Raw genomic sequence first — 20,939 nt, forward strand, 5'->3', positions numbered from 1 at the left:
CAGTCAGGACCGACTCTGGGGTTGCGTCGCTCATCTCGCTTTACTGGCTGAGGGAGCTGGCGTACAACTTCTGGGTCATGTGGCCAGCAGGACTAAGCCGCTTCTGGCGAACCAGGGTAGTGCATGGAAACGCCATTTCCCTTCCCACTGGAGCGGTACCTATTTATCTACTTGCACTTTGATGTGCTTTCAAACTGCTAGGTTGGCAGGAGCAGGGACCGAGCAACGGGAGCTCACCCTAGAGTCCGACTCTAGGGTTGCGCTCTAGGGTGTCCGACTCTAGGGTTGCGCACTCATCTCGCTTAAGAGGCTGGGAGCCAGCGCTGTCCGAAGACACTTCCGGTTCATGTGGCCAGTGTGAAGAAGCTGCAGCTGGCGAGCCAGCACCAGCGCCGCACACGTAAACGCTGTTTACCTTCCCGCTATAAAGCGGTACCTATTTATCTACTTGCACTTAAGGGTGCTTTTGAACTGCATAGTCCCACCCTAAACTCAAAACCAAACCTGCTCTCGTTTGCATAGCCCCACCCTAAACTCTGTTCTGGACACACTGGCATGATAGGACAGGACTGAGCCAACTAAGAATGACTCCTGCTCAGTCCCTTGTGTGGAGCACAGCATTACTACAACTGACTAAGGAACTGGTATGTGACTGCACAAGTCAAGTTTGGGATGGAGGGGGTATTGTTTTTGTTTGTTACGATGCTATGTATTTTTTTGTGATCCCAGGTGAAGGGCAGTATAGAATTTTAATAAATAAATAAAAGCACATGGGACCCAACATACAGCTGCTCTTTCTTGCCTAACAGCACATAATTCTTAATGTTTCCCAACCTGCTTCTCCAAAGACACACCCAAGGCAGCACTCTGCCAACTGACTGCTGATGCTGTTGTGATGTGTAGTTCTTATTGCTATGAGCTGCTTTGAGAATCATTTGTGGGGGGAAGCAAATGAAGGGATGGGGATGAGCTGCCTGAAGAGTCTGCTGTTGCATTCTGCTCCACCCCTCAATTAGCTAGGACCAAATGGGGGAATATTTTCCTTTTCAGGATAGCCTATCCTAAAAAGTTGGGAGACTGCAGCAGCAAAGTCACTTTCTGAAAAAGCCAATAAGGTTAAGTTTCCCAAGAAGAAATTAAAAAACTCTATTTGTGCACATCAGAGCAACCAGATCAATAGATTGGTATTTAGGGAAATTATGTTGTTCCATTTTTCTTCAAGGTTCTTATTGCTTTTTATCACTTCAGTTAACCTGCTGAAAGAAGCCAATTCTAAACAGCACCCATGAGGCTTCTTACTTTCTCTCCAAAACAATTAAGAGTTCCTAAAAGGGGTTAAAGCTGTTTATCAAGCTACACCACGCTCTTGATCTAGCAGTTTTAAAAAATTGATTTGGACACAACACTTTGGTCTCAGCATCTTCATTTCTACTCTGAATAAAGAGAGTCAACGCTTCTTTTATTCTCAGCATCAAAACAAACATATCAAAAACAGAACTTTGAAAATGACATTTCTAAAGCCTATGTTGATAAATCACGGTTACAATTCAAAGAAAGTTTTGTGCTTAGACTGATGAGCCTTAAGCATTAATAGTTCTCTCCGAATTGTTCCCAGTGTATATAAAAGCAGGCTCTCAGCAGTGAAATGGCTACAAAACCCATCACTCAATGCCTCACCCCTTGCCCAGGCTCTCTTTAATTATATCCACAAATGCCTTACAAGCATGAATAAACGATATCCTAAGTCTGCCAAGACCTCCATGGATGCAGCTTTTATCTCTGCCTGAGACAGCAGACACAGCCCTTGTGTGCTTATTTAAAGGGCACATGATGTCAAGAAAAACATGCTTTGTCCTCCCAGTTCAGAGAACATGTCCCACACTCAACCACTGTAGGCTGCTGACATCATGGCTCTGATTTCACAGGAGCAAAAAGATGCACTGCCCTTTTGACAAATGCCCTCTGGAAAACAGGGGAGAAGCTCTTGGAGGATACAGGAGGATACCAGTTTGAGACTTCTCTTGATCTGTATGTGCTGAGTCTCCTGTGGGGAAAGGGGAAGTCGAATGGGACACCACCAAGCTGCTCCAGCAACTCTCTCTGCCTTCTCCAGCAGCGAGTGGTGAAGCAGCAGAGCAGGCCTAATCACCAGTCCCGTTGGGTTCCAGCTTGAGCACAGCTCTGCCCCTTCACACAAAAAGAAAGAGTGCTGCCTCTCTGTTCTCTGGAAGGCAGTGCCAAATTAAAGGGGCAACTGCAGTCAGGCCACTGGCTCACCTGTAGCAGGTTCTAAGAGTCTGCCTAGAAAGAGATTGTGTCAGGCAGGCTACATCCTTAAAGGATCAGCTCTATCGCGGGCACCCCTTCACCAGCTCCCCCTCCTGCCCAACTGCAGTAATATTATTATTATTATTATTATTATTATTATTATTATTATTATTATTACCCCACCCATCTGGCTGGGCTTCCCCAGTCACTCTGGGCAGCTTTCAACAAAATATTAAAATACAGTAATCCATCAAACATTAAAAGCTTCCCTAAACAGTACTGGGTTTTGTGTGCATGCGTCTATTCGTACTGCAATAGAACCTTGGTGCAGTTCTTATATTAGGGGAAGGCTATCCCATCTACAAGCGATGAGACTGTGTCCTCAATAGTAAGCACCCAGTGAGTCTGCTGGCCATTAACATCCCTCTTCTTGGCTTGGTGGCTGGTGGCAGGTGGCCACACGACATGATGCCATCTCATTTTTTGAGATCCCAGGAAAGACGTTACTCTCTCTTCTCTTGTTAGATGCAGAGCGGTTTATGAATCATTTATTCCAAAAGTATTGCAAGAACGTGACTCTAATTACATCCACTTTGATCAAAATGGACACAATTAGCATAACGATATTGACAGGCATGCTGGGACACTTGGTCTTGTGCCCAACTTGATAGGAAGATGATTGTCCACAGAGAAGCTAGAGGCCGCCTCCCTCCTTTTCCCGTCCTAGGTAGATTTGGGGGCCCTAGTGAAGGGGAAGGGGAGTGAACATACACGAAGCATTGATCCTTTGCACACTCTTGCTTGTAGCACACATAAAATGATCCAGCCCCCCAGATGATATTTCTGAAGACTTTTCAAAGGCAGCAATCCAACCCAGATATTACCAAAGGACGAATAACAGTGGCAAGATCAACCTGTCCAAGATCAAAAGCAGCTAGTACATCACAGCTGGTAAAAAGTGCTCTGTGCCACAGACTCCACCGGCATCCGGAACAGAAGCTGGGTCTTGAAGCAGCCATTAGCTCTGAACTTAATCCCGATGGGGGAGTGCAACCCCAACCAAAACACTCCAAATATAATTTACATGATCAGCTAAACCTCCTACCACCAGCGTCTCTGCTTTGTTTCAATTGTGTTTATGAACCCTTTTTCAAGGATGTGAAAGAGGGGAATCAGGCAGTAAGCAGCTTACGTTACAGAGTTCCTAGCATGCTCGCAGAAGATATGCTGCAGTTAAACCACACGCCATCAGGAATTAAGTACTGAAATTTCATGTGCTGTTAAAGCACTAGTATGAGGCAGGGATATCCAGTGCATTATTGGGAGATATGTCACCCTGTAGGTGCTGTGTGTGGTGAGGATGCCAGAACTCTGTGTCCTATCCTCTTTTCATAGATGGTAATGAAGTCAGAACCCCTAAAAATAAGAGCTTGATGTGAATATGTCCTTGGGTGTCCTTGAGACACTACATGCAAAACTCACACCAATCTTTTTTGGGGAGGGGGTATCATTTGTAGCAATATGCCCACCAGTCTTTTCTTCACACAATGCAGGCAATCACTCCCAAAGGAATGGGGTAGGGGAGAGGAGAAGGGTGGTGGTGAACACCACAAGTCACCCATTAACAAGAAGCCTGCTCCAGGCCTCCAGGGGTGAAAGACTAGGCATTAATCCAAAAGCTCATTCTCTCAGCCCAGGCTTTTGTAGGAAATGCAATCCAGGATCTAATTTTCAGTTTCACTTTCTAATGAAAGGAAAATGAATGTCAGCCCAGGGGATTCACAAGGGGGTCCTGAGGGAAAAGGCTACGTTTGCTACGAAAATTAATCTTCTTTAGGGCAGGTGACCTTTTTAAAGAAGTGGAAGTGAAATCTTAACAAGTTTACCTGCTACTGGAGAATCCAAGATTACGGACCAAAATATCACCTTGGAAGAACAACATTCTCTCAGCACTTGGTACAAAATCAAATAACTTAGGCAGCTTTTAAAAAAGAATTAAGACACATTCATGGAGCGTAAGGTTATCGATGACTACTAGTCATGACAGGTTCCTATGCAATATTTTCTTTACAGCATTGGACTTTCCTTTCGCTTCCAGGCATATCCGCAACTGAGCGTCCTTTCGGCTTTGGCCCAGCCGCTTCATCAGCTCTGGATCTACTTGTACTTGCCCTCCGCTCTTCCCCAGTAGCATGTTGGACGCCTTCCGACCTTAGGGGCTCATCTTCCAGCGTCATAACTTTTATATGCCTGTTGTCTTTGTCCATGGAGTTTTCTTGGCAGGGATACTGGAGTGGCTTGCCGGTTCCTCCTCCAGGTGGATCACGTTTGGTCAAAACTCTCCACTATGACCTGTTCATCTTGGGTGCCCTGCTCGGCATAGTTCATAGCTTCTCTGAGTTCTTCAAGCCCCTTCGCCACGGCAAGGCAGTGATCCATGAAGGGGATGGCATACGGCAACACATTTTCACACAAGGAGTAGCATTTAAACACTATGATGATGGTGCTTGAAGGTCCACAAGAGCTGAGGCCTCTTCAGAAAGCCAGGCTCTCCCACAACCTCCCTTGGGTCAGGAAGGATTTGCTGCCTAAAAACCAAAATAAATGGAGATGCGGGAGAGTTAAAAGGCCTAAACTATGTCACATGAAGGCTGAACTCCGCACCAGAGTGCATGAACAAAAGACAACAGCACAAAGTGCAAGCTCGCAGGTGCCTGGGTTTTAGTATGAGCTCACGCCTGCTCACACAGACATCTTGCTTAAGCTGCTGTATTTTGAGATTTCCTGTGAGTCACTCTGTGAACCATTCACTGTGGAATATAAATTAAAGCAACAGGAGAGTAGGGGTGGGTGACCTTAAGCTCAAGGGCCCAATGTGGCCCTCCAGGTCTCCCTATATGGCCCTTGGAGCTTTTGTCAAGCCACATTGTATAATAGGGATGCAATGGAGGCAGAAAGGTTGGCTTTGTTGCCTTGCTTGGGAATATTTGGTAGCTGTGGGTGGTTACTCTTGTCATGAAGGCAAGGAGATACCAAGGAAATTGACTGTTGGATTGGGAGTGGGGAGAAGAGGAGCTCCGAGTAGGACAGAACGTTCCCATCTCTTTCTGACAGTACAATTAAACACAGGTTGTTTCAGTGGGCTGGTTCATTCACCACAAAACCATGATACAATTGGGAATGTGCCACTTGGGTCCCTGCACAGCTCCCCCAGTCTGTGTGGCTCCTGTGTAGCTCAAATAAGCCATATTATGACATGCCATCTGGGTCCAAATATTTGTTCTTTGTTTACTTCTGGCTTACTCCTTGTGGTTTGTTTGGAACAAAAGCAAACCATGGTCCGGGTTCAGTCCGGGGACCTGAGCACTAAGGGAGAAGCACATTATCATGATGTGCAAAGAAGGCTGGTAGGAGCACGTCAGAGGCTTCATATACAAGGGACAAGTTCCTGAGCCTTGTGAAACTTAAGCAATTGTGCCAGGTACGTTGTATTCAAAAAATAAATAACAACAACCCTCAGGGACCTCCGGGTATAGGGCGGTATATAAATTCAATAAATTCAATAAAATAAATAAATTTAAGGTTTTCCATAATTTCCTATTCAACATGGAGCACTGCCACAGGTTAGTGCTTTCAGCATCTTGTATGCAAGCATGATTGATGTCTGAACAAGCCTATGGAGGTAATAAAGTAAGAAACAGGACAAAAGATGCTAAAATTGGATTTCTGCTTCACTGCTCAGGGCTGTGGGAACTGCTTCCAGGGACAGCACAGGCTCTTTTGAGGAGGAAGCAAGCAGGTTGCTTCTATGAACTGGAGCAGAGAAGCTGTAAGTCAGGGCCTCCAAATATCGTGGAAATTCAGCTCCCAGCATAACCAACAGTAAGGGATACTGGACGTTGCAGTCTAGCAACATCAGGAGGGCCACAAATCCCCCACTTCTAATCTAAGAATGTACACAGTATAAAGCCCTAAGCAACATAGGGAACCCTAAATTTGTTCCTTTCACGTCTAGTCCACCCACGAGAGATAGCACTTTTCGTTGATGGGGTAGCATTCTGGCTTCTACAGATACTTAATTCTCTGCCGTAAAGGAAGAGAAAGGGTTAAAGGGGAATTAGAGTCCCTTAATGGAAGAGAACTGTCCCTGTTTAATTCTGAGGAGAAGGAGAGCTGCAGCTTTAGAGACAGGAGCTAGAAGCCAAGCAGGTAAATTACAGCATCCTTCAGAAGAATCCACCCAGAAAGCCTGCTCCCAAAAATAGCTAATCAGAATTAATTGCCCCATTACGGAAGATGCTAGGGAAATTTCAGTACTCAAGAAATCAACAAGAGATACCACACAAATGGCATTGATTTTTCCAGTCATTTATTCAGAAAAAGAAAAGTAGAAACCAAAACAGCCTAACAAGGATGGAGCACACTCAGTGCTATGGAATGCTGACCCACTGCTGGGTGGGGGGCGGGGAGGGCTGGAAACTGGGTCAGAGATGGGAGGGGGAGAGTGGGCTGGGGCGGAACTGGATGGAACGGCTGAGTTCTGAACACCAGCACTCGACACAGCAGTATTATGTTGCAGGTTCCACTTATGCCAACTCTAAAACGTTCCATTTAGCTCTCGTGACTAATAGCTGCAGATATTGCCTATTCTCCACAAATATGTCTGACTCCTTCTGAAAGCTATCAAAGGCAGTGCTGATCACATGGCAGCAAATTCCATACGTTGTGCATTAATGTGAAGTAGAGGTGGCAAAGGGCACATAGCTCTGTCCTCCAACATACCACTGCCTGAGGCAGCTGCCTCACTATGCCTTATGGGGGACCTGACGTTGACCCTGGAAAACTGAATTTCATAAAAATTCTGAATATGTCCACAGCATATCCAGATATTGTATGTACCAGTGTATTTTGCCCCCTTCTTTGTGTCTTTTTCAAGGTTTTGGCATACTTAATTCATGCCAGCAAAAACTTTACTATTTTACTGCCCAATCTAACTCCAGATGATTTATAAGCAGAATCCAGCAATCCCAAAGGGGATGAAAATGGGTGTGTGTGTAATTGTTCACTTCCCACCACTGTGAAGATAGTCTTCTTACCTTTCTTCGATTCTTGTTTAGACAGTTACATATTTGTAAGGCGATCTGTAATCTAGCTTTACTAGTGCAATTCACTGAGCGCAGATATCATGTAGAGACGCCTGCAATTCCCCAGTGTCTTTTTTAAGTTTGGTGATACAGTGGTTGCCTAATCTTCAAATAGGGACGTGGGTGGCGCTGTGGGTTAAGCCACAGAGCCTAGGGCTTGCCGATCAGAAGGTCGGTGGTTCGAATCCCCACAACGGGGTGAGCTCCCGTTGCTCGGTCTCTGCTCCTGCCAACCTAGCAGTTCGAAATCACGTCAAGGTGCAAGTAGATAAATAGGTACTGCGTCGATGGAAAGGTAAACGGCGTTTCAGTACGCTGCTTTGGTTCGCCAGAAGCGGCTTAGTCATGCTGGCCACATGACCTAGAAGCTGTACGCTGGCTCCCTCGGCCAGTAAAGCGAGATGAGCGCCCCAACCCCAGAGTCGTCTGCAACTGGACCTAATGGTCAGGGGTCCCTTTACCTTTTTTAATCTTCAAATACAGTAAGCAGGCTGATTTTCCTGATGTTTCACATTTTTGTTACCAGATGGCCCATTACATGTTTCTTATGCTATCAAATCCACTTCTGAACTTTACTCTGGCTGTTCAAAGGCATTATTTAACCACCAACCTGAATGCCTTTGAAAAGGGATTAGACAAAAATTATGGAGTAAAAGACTATCAATGCCTACTAGCCATGATGGCTATGCTCTGCCTCCATGTCTAAATCCCAGTTGCTGGGAATGTCTTGTGGGGAAAATGCTGCTGTAAAATCAGGTCCTGCTTGCTAGCTTCCCATTGGCACCTGGTTGGTCAGTGAGCACAGGATGCTGGACTAGATGGGCCACTGGCCGGAGGTTTTTCTTGTTATTAGCATTTCATGGAGTTTTTGGGGGAGTGGGGGTCGGTGGGTTCATAGCAATGCTCAAATACCTGCTCTTTGATACAGTTGTGGTGGTTATTCTATTTCCCATAATGACCAAACGCATAGGTACTCTTGAGGAAAAATAGCATTTGGTCTGGGAAACTGGGAGATGCAGGGAGGAGGGTGCACATTCCCTTTCCCAAGTCAGGGGTGCATCAATCAAGATTTCAAACTGTCAAGACATGAACATGAGGCCATTATCTTGAATGCTGGAACTGTGTCACCTTCTGAATGGACAATGATTAGTATTTCCTTCCCTTATTTCCTCTTCCAGTCAGCAGAGCAATTTAGTACCCCTGATGGATCAATACCATTCAATAGACAAGACCACCACATGACATGTGCAAGTCAGTCTCTGCCGCCTCCTTTCTACTTCCCCAAACATATCATTCCTTTGACATCCACAAAGACAGCCTCTGAAAAGCAGAGACAATCCATTAACCTGAGGTCATTGAAGCCTGGAGTTAACACAACCACTTCATGGGAGGGAAGAGGAATTATGTGCCTACACAATTCTGAACCGGACAGCTCAGTGCACAACTATCTGCTTGAAATGTGTGAACTTTGGCTTTCATTTTGAAACAAATATGTTTCTAGACTGTATGGCTTTAAGGTTTTCACATGTTAACACAGTTCCTGGTGACACGTGGAAATGAAGGACACACCGAACAGACCAGGCTTTAGTAATATTAATTTCTTGCAATGTACATACACATTTAGTTGCAGCTTTCCAGCTCATGTTCTGATATGACCATCACCACTAAAAGAGGTACTTTACTCACACTGTGTAGACCATCAAAGCACTTTTAAAGTAGCTGTAGTGCAGATAACACAGTCAAGAGAAGGAATTTTGGTTTACAGTCCCTAATGCATAATACTTTAGTGTTCCAATGTTAGCACAAGACAAGCTTGTTGCAATTCAGCACTGGAGGCCTCACAATTACTTGGGGTGACTCAACTCATCCTGCAAGATATAAAAAAAATATCGTGGTGTTGTTCCGTTGAAACCTCGGGGGTGGGGCATAGTGGCATTTCTTGATCTTCCATTAAACTATGGATTTCCCATACTTAAAGGAGTGAAAGTCATGCTCCACACTGGGAGGCGTGGGGGGGGGGCGCGGAATCTAAATGCTACAAGAGACAGAGCTGCCAACCTGGAACCCTCAGTTCAAATCAAACTCATGTGGTAGCCTTAGGCAAATCACACTTTCCGCCTAAATCCCAGAGTTGCAACATACAAATAATGCTGAACCTTACACAGGATTGTGCTAAGGCAGGAATGAAGTATCTGTGGCTTTCCAAAAGCTGCTGGGCGACAACTCAACCTCTGGCCATGCTGGCTGGGGCTGATAGCAGCTGCAGTCCAACAACATCTGGAGGTTCCCTAAAGGTAAAGGACCCCCTGACGATTAGGTCCAGTCATGGCCGACTCTGGGGTTGTGGCGCTCATCTCGCTTTATTGGCCGAGGGAGCCGGTGTACAGCTTTCCGGGTCATGTGGCCAGCATGACTAAGCCGCTTCTGGCGAACCAGAGCAGCGCACGGAAACGCCATTTACCTTCCTGCCAGAGCGGTACCTATTTATGTACTTGCACTTTCACGTGTTTTCGAACTGCTAGGTTGGCAGGAGCAGGGACCGAGCAACGGGAGCTCACCCCGTCGTGGGGATTCGAACCGCCGACCTTCTGATCGGCATGTGGTTTAACCCACAGCGCCCTACTCCCCATCTAATGATTACTGAGATAATGCATGTAAGTTAATATGCTGTGTAAATGCAAATTATTAAGCATAGTGAGTTGGTGGTACATCTGAAAAATCTCACCTGCTTTCCCTTTCCCTTCTAGGACTAGATCTTCACTTTTTACAGGAGTTCTAATATGCATTTTACAAGTTAAGCACATGATATTCAGTAGAGGAGACCAGGAATCAACAGATTTCATTAGAAACCAGAAGGTCTACTTAAGATTGCATAAGCTTCATTAAAAACAGTTTGTGCAGTTCTGGGAATTGCTCCCCGCCCCCAAGTCTGCTGCTCTACAAAACGGACTTTCAAAGACGTTTGTTATTATAGAAGGATTTTGATACCTTTTGTCCCCTCCCAGCTCTGACATGTTTTCATTGGCTTGCCATTATTAATTTCATGCCTTGCATCTGTTCAGATGAGCCCTCTTGCCTCTAACTCCCAAGGCTATGTCATTTACCATTTACCATATAACTTTCCAAACAAATGACAAGGTGCCTATCCTTAAAAATGACCTGTCACCCAAAATAAGCACAAATGCCAAAGCAAACAGACAACATAAAATTATCAGTCCCTAAGAGGGGAGGCCACTGGAAGGCCTGCATAAGAGCAGAACAACAGTAGAAATAAATGGGGGCAGGGGTGATGATCAAACAGAAGCAGCGAAGTGGCAACAGGGAAAATCCTACCGATATGGGTAACAAGCAACACTGCCAGTTTTAGAAGAAGGCATCCAAACAAGAAGGTGTCTTCAAGGTTGCAATATTATCAGTGACCCACAGCAACTAGAGACAAACATTTTCCACCATATCTATTTATATGCCTTTTGCATAGTACATCAATTTCCAATAGTAGGTCATGGTTGCATTTGTAAGAACTCTATCGCTTAGTGTGGTAGCAGCTGAACTTTGGAACGCCCTGCTTATTTGAGATCAAGCAAGCGCCTTAACTATATCTTTTGGCAACTGTATCTTTTGGCACCTGCTTAAAACATTCTTGTTTTGATGAGCCTTCCCAGATGCTTAGAAAATTGAGGTAATTTTAATCTGTTTTAGTATTAAAATTAAATTAGTATAGTACTTTTGGGTGCTTTACAGTATGGCTGTGAATTCTTATCAATTTAAGTGTTTTATCTTTTGGTAAACCAAATTGAGGTTTGTTTGTTTTTTTACAATCAAGCGGTGCATAAATTTTAGGAAATAAATTAATTAAATGTTAAAACCTATGGTGGTTCCTATCAGTGGCACCACTTCCACTCCTATGATATTAGAATCTGGGGTAATTCAGTGAAGCTGAATGGTCGGTCGGTCAGTCAGTCAGACGGACAAAAGATAGTACTTCTTCTCATGGTATATAGTTTTATGGAATTCACCATGAAATGAGGAGATGGCAAATATGAATGGTTTGAAAAGGGGACTAGACAGATTCATGGAGAATATGTCAGGAGTTTGTCCTACACTTGAGTGGGACCCTTGTAGAGACACATGCCCGACTGGCATGTTCTCTCCCTCCTGGTCGTTTGTTCGGGAGCTTCAAAAGCTTTCTTTAACCCGAACATCACAGTGGCTGATGACAACAGACAACAGCACACTTAGGGATCTGCAGAGTCTTCGCAGTTTGCATAACAGACCTCAGCAACTCAGCATTTTGGCTAATCTACTTTAAATACATATAAACACACACAGAGCACTGCAACATGGCTCCCTCTCTCTCTAGCATTAGACAGCAAAGAGAAAGAACAAGGGACAATAGTCCCACTTCATGGAACACAGTAACACAAACGTCCTGTCTCTGTCACTTCCCACTCTGTGGAGTCAAAACATACACCGTCATGTGAAAGACAACAATCCCATGACTGCAATCATGGAGCAGGAATTCTAACAGAATGTGTCTTTCAATGGCTACTGCGCATGATGGCTGGCTTCCACCTTCAGGATCAAAGGCATTACCCCTTTGAATACCAGTTGCTGAGGATCAGCAGTAGGAGAAGGACTATTGTCCCCTTGTCCTGCTTGCTGGTTTCTAATCTGTGGGGGGAAAGGATACTGGACTAGGTCTTTGGTCCAATAGGGTTCTTATGTGGGAGAGGAGAAAGAGTGTTGTATGTGCACACCATTAAATCATGCTGGCTTCATACAAAGATGAATTGTCATGGATTCCTCTAGCCCAAATCCTGAGAATTGCGGCTTAGTGTGGGTACCAAGAGTTCTGTTCTTTACCCCCCCCCCCACTCTCACATGCAGTTCCAAGGTTTCTTTAAAGGAAAGAGATGATGGCGAAACAAGTGTATGTTGCCAGTGTACATTTGCCCTGAGAGGCAGAGAGAGAAGGGGAAAACAAAATGGAGACAAGTTCTAGGAAATAAAGTACAGTGGTAGCTTGGTTCTTAAACGCCTTGGTACTAAAACAACTTGGAACGCAAACACTACAAACCCGGAAGTAAGTGTTCCGGTTTGTGAACTTTTTGTGGAAGCTGAACGTGCTCCGTTTTGAGTCTTACGCTTCCGATTTGAGTGCCACAGTTCCGTTTTGAGCGTTATGCTGTTTTTGCTATTTATTTTGCGTTTTTGTTTTTGCAGCTCTTTTTTTTTGTTTTTGCGACTGTGTAGAACCCAGTTATGCTACTGATTGATTGTGTGACTGCAGTACATTGTTTAATGCTTCCATTTTATGGATCAATGGTCTCATTAGATAGTAAAATTCATGTTTGCTGCTTTAGGGGTTGTTTTTAAAAGTCTGGAATGGATTAATCTGTTTTGCATTACTTTCTATGGGAAAGTGTGCCTTAGTTTTGGAACGCTTTGGTTTTGGAATGGACTTCCGGAACGGATTAAGTTTGAGAACCAAGGTGCCACTGTATGTGCAACTGCCATAGCCAAGTACCCAAACCACAGAGCTCCTTCAATATATGTCCAGATGCATAAAACCTACCTAGTTTCACTTGTAGGGGGGATGGTTTGTAATTCATAGCTACAGTTTCTCCCTCTCTCGTGTCACAGTCTCTGTCAGATATAGAGGCTGCTGTTGGATCCTGTTGGAAGAAAAGGAAAACCATCAGCTATGTTTGAACAAGGGAAGATATCACATCATTAATGTTTTCTACCCTCTAAATTAGAGCTGGGACAACATATTGGTCTTTGCGTTTGGCGAGGCAGGAAAAGCATACTTGATTTATATTCAAGAGGTTAGAGTCCAGATACTTTAAGTTCACTTTGAATTAAGGTTGCTATCTTTAACAAATGTTGGCCTGCAGACTTCTATGATGGATCATCCAGGAGGCTGCAAACAGAATACTGGGAGTGGGGGTGGTTACATCTCAAGGTCACTATATCAAATACACTCCACGCTGGTCATGTCCAAAACCCATTAAGCTGTGAAAGGTGGTACACAGGCTGTAGAAAATATTTTGGTTGATTCACTTTGATTCCTGTCAACACTTCACATAGAGTTGGCCCCAACGGACTGACATTACTGTTATGTCAATGAGATGATGTTTTAGTAACTAATTACTATTATTCTTCTACCTGCTCTTCATCTATACCTATGAAAACGACAGTATACCAAAAACAACAAAGCATATTCACCAAACATGGAGACAGATAAAAGAATCAACGCAGACTAATTCCATCTTAAAACTTTAAAATGCTTGCGCATATAAATAGGTTTTGACTGGGCACAATCCACCAAGAAGCTCTTCTATGTAGAACCCACAGAAACAAAGGGCACTGGATTTTTTGAGGTTCCTGACTATAATCACCAAAAACAGAATTTTCACTTCCTAACCCTTTGTTTGAGGCTTGTTTAGGTGCTTTTCTTATTTCTCTAAAGTTCTCTTACGGTAAATAAAAAAAGACTGAAGACTCTTTCCTCCATGCAATCTGCACAATATCCATGAGACACTGCATTCTAGGATATATTATTCCATGGAATCCCCTAACACATGTTACCGAGACACAGAATTCCACTGCTGATTTAAAATGTTCTAAAATCCATTCAGTGCCAACTTCAAAGCTATGAATGATCTTAATTCTTTTAAAAACATCTGAAAGAGTAAGCCGCTGCCCTGAAGCTCATGTCACAATAGGCCTGTCAGTTCCTAAGGAGCTGGAACACTTTTTATCTTTTCTTGCTACCAACAAACCATGGCTACTCTTCAGGAATTAAGCTGAGGTCCGAAATTAAAGCAGACTGACAAAACCTATTCATTTTTCCCCACCAGAAACTAAACAGACAACCTTGTGTGTAGATGCATGATTTGTGGATTAGAAATTCAAGGAATATTGCCAACGGAAGCACCACTCTTAACCTCAACGTGGAGGAAAATTAGAATATGTCTTTTTTGTAAGGGTGGCAACATTCAATCCCACCCCCCATTTTACTCCATATATACCAAGCTCCCTTTCATGCAAAAAGGTACCTGACTTGGCAGACTCTGATTGCAAGAGGATTATGAAAGAGGCAGAGTGCATAAGCAACAGATTCCCTGCCAACAATATGAGAAACGGAGTGAAATTGTTTTTCCAGAATGCCACAACCATAACACCAACCAACCCTTCTTCTAGCATCAAGCCCCTGAGCTGTGCACAGAATATGCTTGAAGAAAAGTGTGATTATGACAGTAGAGCATTTTAAGCCACTCTGAAAAGCAACAGGACTACTCCAACACGCCTAACAGTATTGGTACTTTAGCTTAGATTGTGTTCTGCAATTGTTGCTCTTGATCACATGCAGTTTTCTCACGTGCATTGTTCCCTTTTGTACAATTAAAGCAACACAGCCTCTTAATAGCTGGTAACTTGCCAGTTCTGCCTTTAAAAAAGGGGGGGGGGCAGTCTTCACCAGCCAGGTGCCCTCTAGGTTTTGGATTGCAGCTCACATCAGCCACAGCCTGCGCAGGCTGCACTAAGGCTACATGTTTAACAAAAACTGTATTTTCATTCACTTTTGACTTTTTGCGAGTAATCACAAATGCTTCTCCTCCCAACTGCATGAAATATTTTTATTTCTGCATCTCTTCTGCCAGACTTGGCCAGACATTACAGTGGTACCTCGGGTTACATATGCTTCAGGTTACAGACTTCGCTAACCCAGAAAGTGCTTCAGGTTAAGAACTTTGCTTCAGGATGAGAACAGTTATCGTGCTCTGGCAGCACGGCAGCAGCAGGAGGCCCCATAAGCTAAAATGGTGCTTCAGGTTAAGAACAGTTTCAGGTTAAGTACAGACCTCCGGAACAATTTTAAGTACTTAACCCGAGATACCATTGTACTTCCCCAAGCCCTGTAGCCCATCTTTGCTGCCAGAACCAGACACCAACTAATGCAACAGCTTTTAACTCCTTTGTTTTCAGGAGTCTGCGGATGCTCTTTTGCTCCGATGACACTTCACTTAACCTGTGGGGTATGAACTACACGGGGCAAATCAAGTGGAGACTTCATGTTTTTGTTACTTCCGCAGTGCTTAGCAAGAGTGGACTGAAAACTCCATGTGCAGCCCTATTAATTTTCCAAGCCACACACCCAGTTTTATTTAATTTCTGTTGACTGCCAGTTCGCCAAGCTCCAGTAACTGCTCAGAAGTGGCTCTGAAATAATTCCAGTCACTATGCTCCCTCAAACTGCGTTCAGGAGATGTCTATGGCTGCTGGTTTCCTGTTCTAGTAAATTTTGGGCTTGGCCCCAGTAAACAGAAATATTTCAAGGCCCCCACCCCTTTCCAATGCAAGTTACCAAAAGCAGCTAGGAAAAGACAAAGCGGAGGAGGACAGGCATGTTTAGCCTCAGAACGTATCATCGCAAGTGGCCACAAAGCAGCTCTTTGGGGGCAGAAGGAACCCTTTCATCAACACACATTCAATGCTGGGAACAGAAGCAAACAGCAGTGACGGCATCTTCTGTCTGCTCCTTTCTGCAGAGAAAATAAGGAACAACAACTGCCAGTGACTCAACCGACATGCACTCTGGCGGGTGGAAGATGCAGCATTTCAGCAAGATGCCTCCCAGCCTCTCCAGTACGTCTCAGCCTTGACATACCGTGGAAGGAATCACTTGGGAGCCACTACATGTGCCGTTGCACTGTCTAAAGCACGCATGTCTACGCTCGTGTCTGTAAGTGTGTCATCCTGGGGGCTGAGAGAGAGAAGCATCCACTCTTCCGTAAGGGGACAAATCTATTTTGTGCAATCCAAGCTCTTGACCCAGCCAGGATCACAGTACAATGTCAGGGAATTTGAATGTTGCAAGCACCGTGGCCCATCTGAAATGGTCACACAAGGCTTGCTGAAAAGAATGTAAAAAGAGCCTGCTGGATCAGGCCAGTGGCCCATTAGTCCAGCACCCAGTTCTCACAGTGGCACCAGATGCCTGTGGGGAACCCGAAAGCAGGATTCAAGCAGAAGAGCACTCTTTCTGCCTGTGGTTTCTAGAAACTGGTATTGAGACGCATTGCTGACTCCGACTGCGGAGGCAGAGAACAGCCACCTTGGCTAGTAGCCATTGATAGCCCTCTTCTTCATGAATTTGCCTAATCCTGTTTTAAAGCCATTCAGGTTAGTGGCCATCACTGCCTCCTGTAGCAGGGAGTTCCATAGTTTAACTATGTGCTGTGTGAATAAGTGCTTCCTTTTATCTGTCCTGAATCTTCCAACATTCGGTTTCCTCGGCTGCCCACAAGTTCCAGTGCTATGAGGGAGGAAAGCTGTTCTCTAGCCACTTTCTTCATGTGCTGAATAATTTTCTAAACTTCTATCATGTCACCTCTTATCTTTTCTCCAAACAAAAATGTTCCAAATGCTACAATCTTTCTTCATAGGTGAGTTGCTCCACCCCCTTGATCATTTTTGATGCACTTTCCCGAATCTTTCTAATTATACAAATATCCTTTTTGAGGTGAAGTGACAAAACTATACACCAGTATTCCAAGTGTGAACACAATTATTATATAGTGGAACCTCTACTTATGCACTTAATCAGTTCCGGAGGTCCGTCTGTAAGTTGATCTGGGTTGCTAGTAGAAGCGCCATTGTGTGCAGGCGCATTCGGCAGCAAGGTGCTTCTGCGCATGTGCAAACCGCAGAAGCCACTTCCGCGCACGCGTGAATCGCAGCAAACCTGGTATTTACTTTGGGGTTTGTTGTGGTCGCAACTTGGATCGGGCCCAAGTAGAGGAGGTTGTAAGTAGAGGTTCTACTGCATTGTCAGTTTTATTTTCCATTCCTTTCATTATGAGCCTTAGAATGGAATTCTCCTTATACCTTCCATACACTTCATGGAGCTATCCACCATGACTGCAGTGTTCTGCTTGTGAAATTATTTCACTGGATTCAACCCTAAATATTTATGAAGTACGAGCAACCCAAAGCGTGCTCCAATTTTGGGGTGAGTTCCAATCCTAATGTTCCATTCTAGGGAATGAGCCCCATTGTGCACAATGGAATACTTCTGTGAAAACTGATTCTGTTGTTTTCTGCCTGCATGGGTTCCCTCATAAATAATAAGGGGGTGCTTTTCATGGCATAAATCAGGTCATTATCACTGCAGATTGAGGAAACACCCAAGCCCTTGCCTTTGTTGCCTGTAGCTTTCCGAAAGCAGACCAAGAAGGATAGTGGGCAGCAAGAAATAAACTACTGAAAGCAAGCCATTGAAGACTCTGCCATAAAACCTTTAGTTATTTTTCTTTTTAAAAAAGAAATAATTCAAACAGCACACAATTTCTTTCCTCTTCCGCTTTACAGGCACGACCTTCATGAACTACACTAACAGGTCTGAACAGCATATTCTGGCAAGGAAGAAGACCCTCTACTATTAGAAGAAATTGTTGCTACAATACCCGATACCTATGAAGCACACAGATAAAGATAAGAAAAGATAAAGGTTCAGTTCAGCGGATTCTTTAAACTGTGGTTTGAAGGATCCAGAACAAGCAGAGGCAAGTCTCTGGCTCATGCATACTCCTCTCCCCTTCTTCTAGGGATCCAAGGGGAGAAGACTAGAAATTTCCACTTCTACCTGACTTCCAGTTCCAGTCAAGTTATCTCAAAAGGATACTGGAGTGTTGGGAAAAGGGTATAAAAGGGCAAACAAAAAGATAAAACATTTGCGACTTTCCACTTTATGAAAAAAGCGAACAAGGGAGACATGACAGAGAATGCATGGTGCAGGAAACATAGATATCCACAAGTTATCTTCACTTACTCATGATACTAGGATCTGGGGTCCCAAGATGCTTAAAAGCAGGGATGAGTAATCTTTCCCCCCCCCCCTCAAGTGACACATTCACCCTTGGGCAACCCACCAGGAGTCACATGACAATGATGGGTTTGGCTGAAAGATTGTGTGGCCATCCCACACACTCTTGTGTGCACACACAGCAAACAGTATGCACCAGGGTTTAGTTCCTTGAAGTAAACTCATGGTTGTTGTTGTTTAGTCGTTTAGTCGTGTCCGACTCTTCGTGACCCCCTGGACCAGAGCACGCCAGGCACTCCTGTCTTCCACTGCCTCCCGCAGTTTGGTCAGGCTCATGTTTGCAGCTTCAAGAACACTGTCCCACCATCTCGTCCTCTGTCATCCCCTTCTCCTTGTGCCCTCCATCTTTCCCAACATCAGGGTCTTTTCCAGGGAGTCTTCTCTTCTCATGAGGTGGCCAAAGTATTGGAGCCTCAACTTCATGATCTGTCCTTCCAGTGAGTACTCAGGGCTGATTTCCTTAAGAATGGCCACGTTTGATCTTCTTGCAGTCCATGGGACTCTCAGGAGTCTCCTCCAGCACCATAATTCAAAAGCATCAATTCTTCGGCGATCAGCCTTCTTGATGGTCCAGCTCTCACTTCCATACATCACTACTGGGAAATCCATGGCTTTAACTATACGGACCTTTCATGGATCAGTGCCCCTTCATGGATCACTGCCTTGCCGTGGTGAAGGGGCTTGAATAACTCAGAGAAGCTATGAGCTATGCCGTGCAGGGACACCCAAGATGGACAGGTCATAGTGGAGAGTTTTGACCAAACGTGATCCACCTGGAGCAGGAACCGGCAAGCCACTCCAGTATCCCTGCCAAGAAAACTCCATGGACAAAGGCAACAGGCATACAAAAAACTCACGGTACTCCTCTGAAATTTATAGAGCACTGAAATTCAGCTTCCAGATGCTGTGGGGAGTTGGGAAAATGACTAAACAGAAGCACATAAAGGTCCAAACACTAGTTCCAGTGATTTGGGAGGAAGATCCAAAGAAAGAATGCAGAAGTTCTATAACAGTTCAGTCATTCAGAATTCACAGCATATCCCATGGTTCCTGCAGCAGAACTGCGACTGGAACACAGAAACCACTGTGCTCAAAGAAAGCAAGTTTCAGGATAGCAGGATTTAACTAGGTCCTATACTATGGTTTACAGTACTAAAGGCACATTATTTCCCCAAAACTTATGTTTCATGTAAGAGTATGGAGTGCAAACTCATTTTGTTTGCAGGTCATTCTAGAGCAGCATCATTAAAAATGGCTGGTGACTTTATTCTTCTTCTGTATACCGCCCTGAGGGTCCCAGTCGGGCTACTGAGGCAGGCTTAACTCCAGTTTTAGTTGTCCGAGTATGTTTAGTTGTCTGTTTCATTAGGACTACTGTGAATTTTTGTTCGTTTGTGGTTGTAGATTTTCATTATGTATTTTATTCTGAAACCTTGTAAGCTGACTGGGGAGCATGTTTGAAAGATAGGGTAAAAATGCAGAAACCAAAACCAACAAAATTTAAGCAGTTGTGCTCCAATAAGCTGGAACGCCATCATTGGTTATAATTTTGTGCTGAGCACCCACGATTATGCATAAAAGAGTGCATCCAATAAATCCAGAGGAGCAGGGAGAGAAGCATTTGTGAAAGATAAGTCCCTTCCGGTTGCCAAGTAGGAAAACCATTATGCCCAATGGGGCAAATCTTAAAATCCTTTACCTTCTTTTCAGTGCTCATGAATTTCTATAAGACCAAAAACTTGGTTACTGATCAAACAAGCCTGCATTACTGGGACAGGTAGGGCAACAAATTCCCTTTCAGCGAATACCTGGGTTGTGTTTCTTAACCCTGTGCTTTCCTAATTCTCCATTTCCCAGACTCACTCTTGTAAATGGTCTGTGTATTGCTGTACCTTATTCAGAGATATAGGTTTTGAGTAACAATGGAATACAAGGCACCTCATACTCCACAACCAGGGCTTTTTTCCAGCCGGAACTCAGTTTTTGGCACCTCTTTTTTTGAGAAAAATGAGCACTGGCTACAACTATGTCATTTACTGTTGGGTGTTGGAAGTGCGGAGATATAAATAATAAAATTATTATTTAAATTATTATTAAGGTCATCTAGTTTCATCATCTACCCTGGCAGGATACCCTACGATCGTTCAACAGAGAAAGAACTCCACAAGTTTGTTAGTGCGCATTTGTGGTAGGAGCGAAACCAGATGGACGTGTTTTAACTGGGAGCTGAGGAGCAGAGCAGCAGAACTTTAAGAGAAGGCAGAGGCCACCTGCTGTGCCCAAGGAGAGCAGAGCCTGCGTGAAAACTTCAATAGTAGCTAATCAAAGCCAAGAGAGCCCCCTAAGAAGCACAGCAGTGTCTCGCTTTCAGAAGAGGAAAAATGGGAGACGCAAAAATGGGAGAGCAAATGCAGAGTGGCTAAAAGGTTAGGTGAAGGAAGGTGCAGCTTGTTCCTGAAAGCCTCTATTTTATTGCTGAGCAGCAGAATGAGAATCCAATGCCAAGAGGCTGGCTGTATACACACAGGATAGAAACTTAGCTGGTAAGGGTACTAGTACCCAGACACCAGAAGGAAACCCACACTTCACAGAATCATAGAGTTGGAAGAGACCCCAAGGGCCATTGAGTCCAACCC

At 44.3% G+C, this 20,939-nt stretch overlaps 1 protein-coding gene across 2 annotated transcripts in view; it reads right to left on the reverse strand.

The window, feature by feature from the left end:
* Window positions 1–20,939, reverse strand: part of FAM219A (family with sequence similarity 219 member A) — a 55,059-nt gene that overhangs the window by 7,888 nt on the left and 26,232 nt on the right. For both annotated transcript variants that reach the window (XM_081930060.1, XM_081930059.1), the window contains exon 2: window positions 12,988–13,087. In XM_081930060.1, the coding sequence (XP_081786186.1) occupies window positions 12,988–13,087 (100 nt within the window). The remainder of the gene's footprint in view (window positions 1–12,987; window positions 13,088–20,939) is intronic.

The sequence above is a fragment of the Podarcis melisellensis genome, assembly GCF_964234715.1.
Source record: "Podarcis melisellensis genome assembly, chromosome: 11".
NCBI classification, from domain to species: Eukaryota; Metazoa; Chordata; class Lepidosauria; order Squamata; family Lacertidae; genus Podarcis; species Podarcis melisellensis.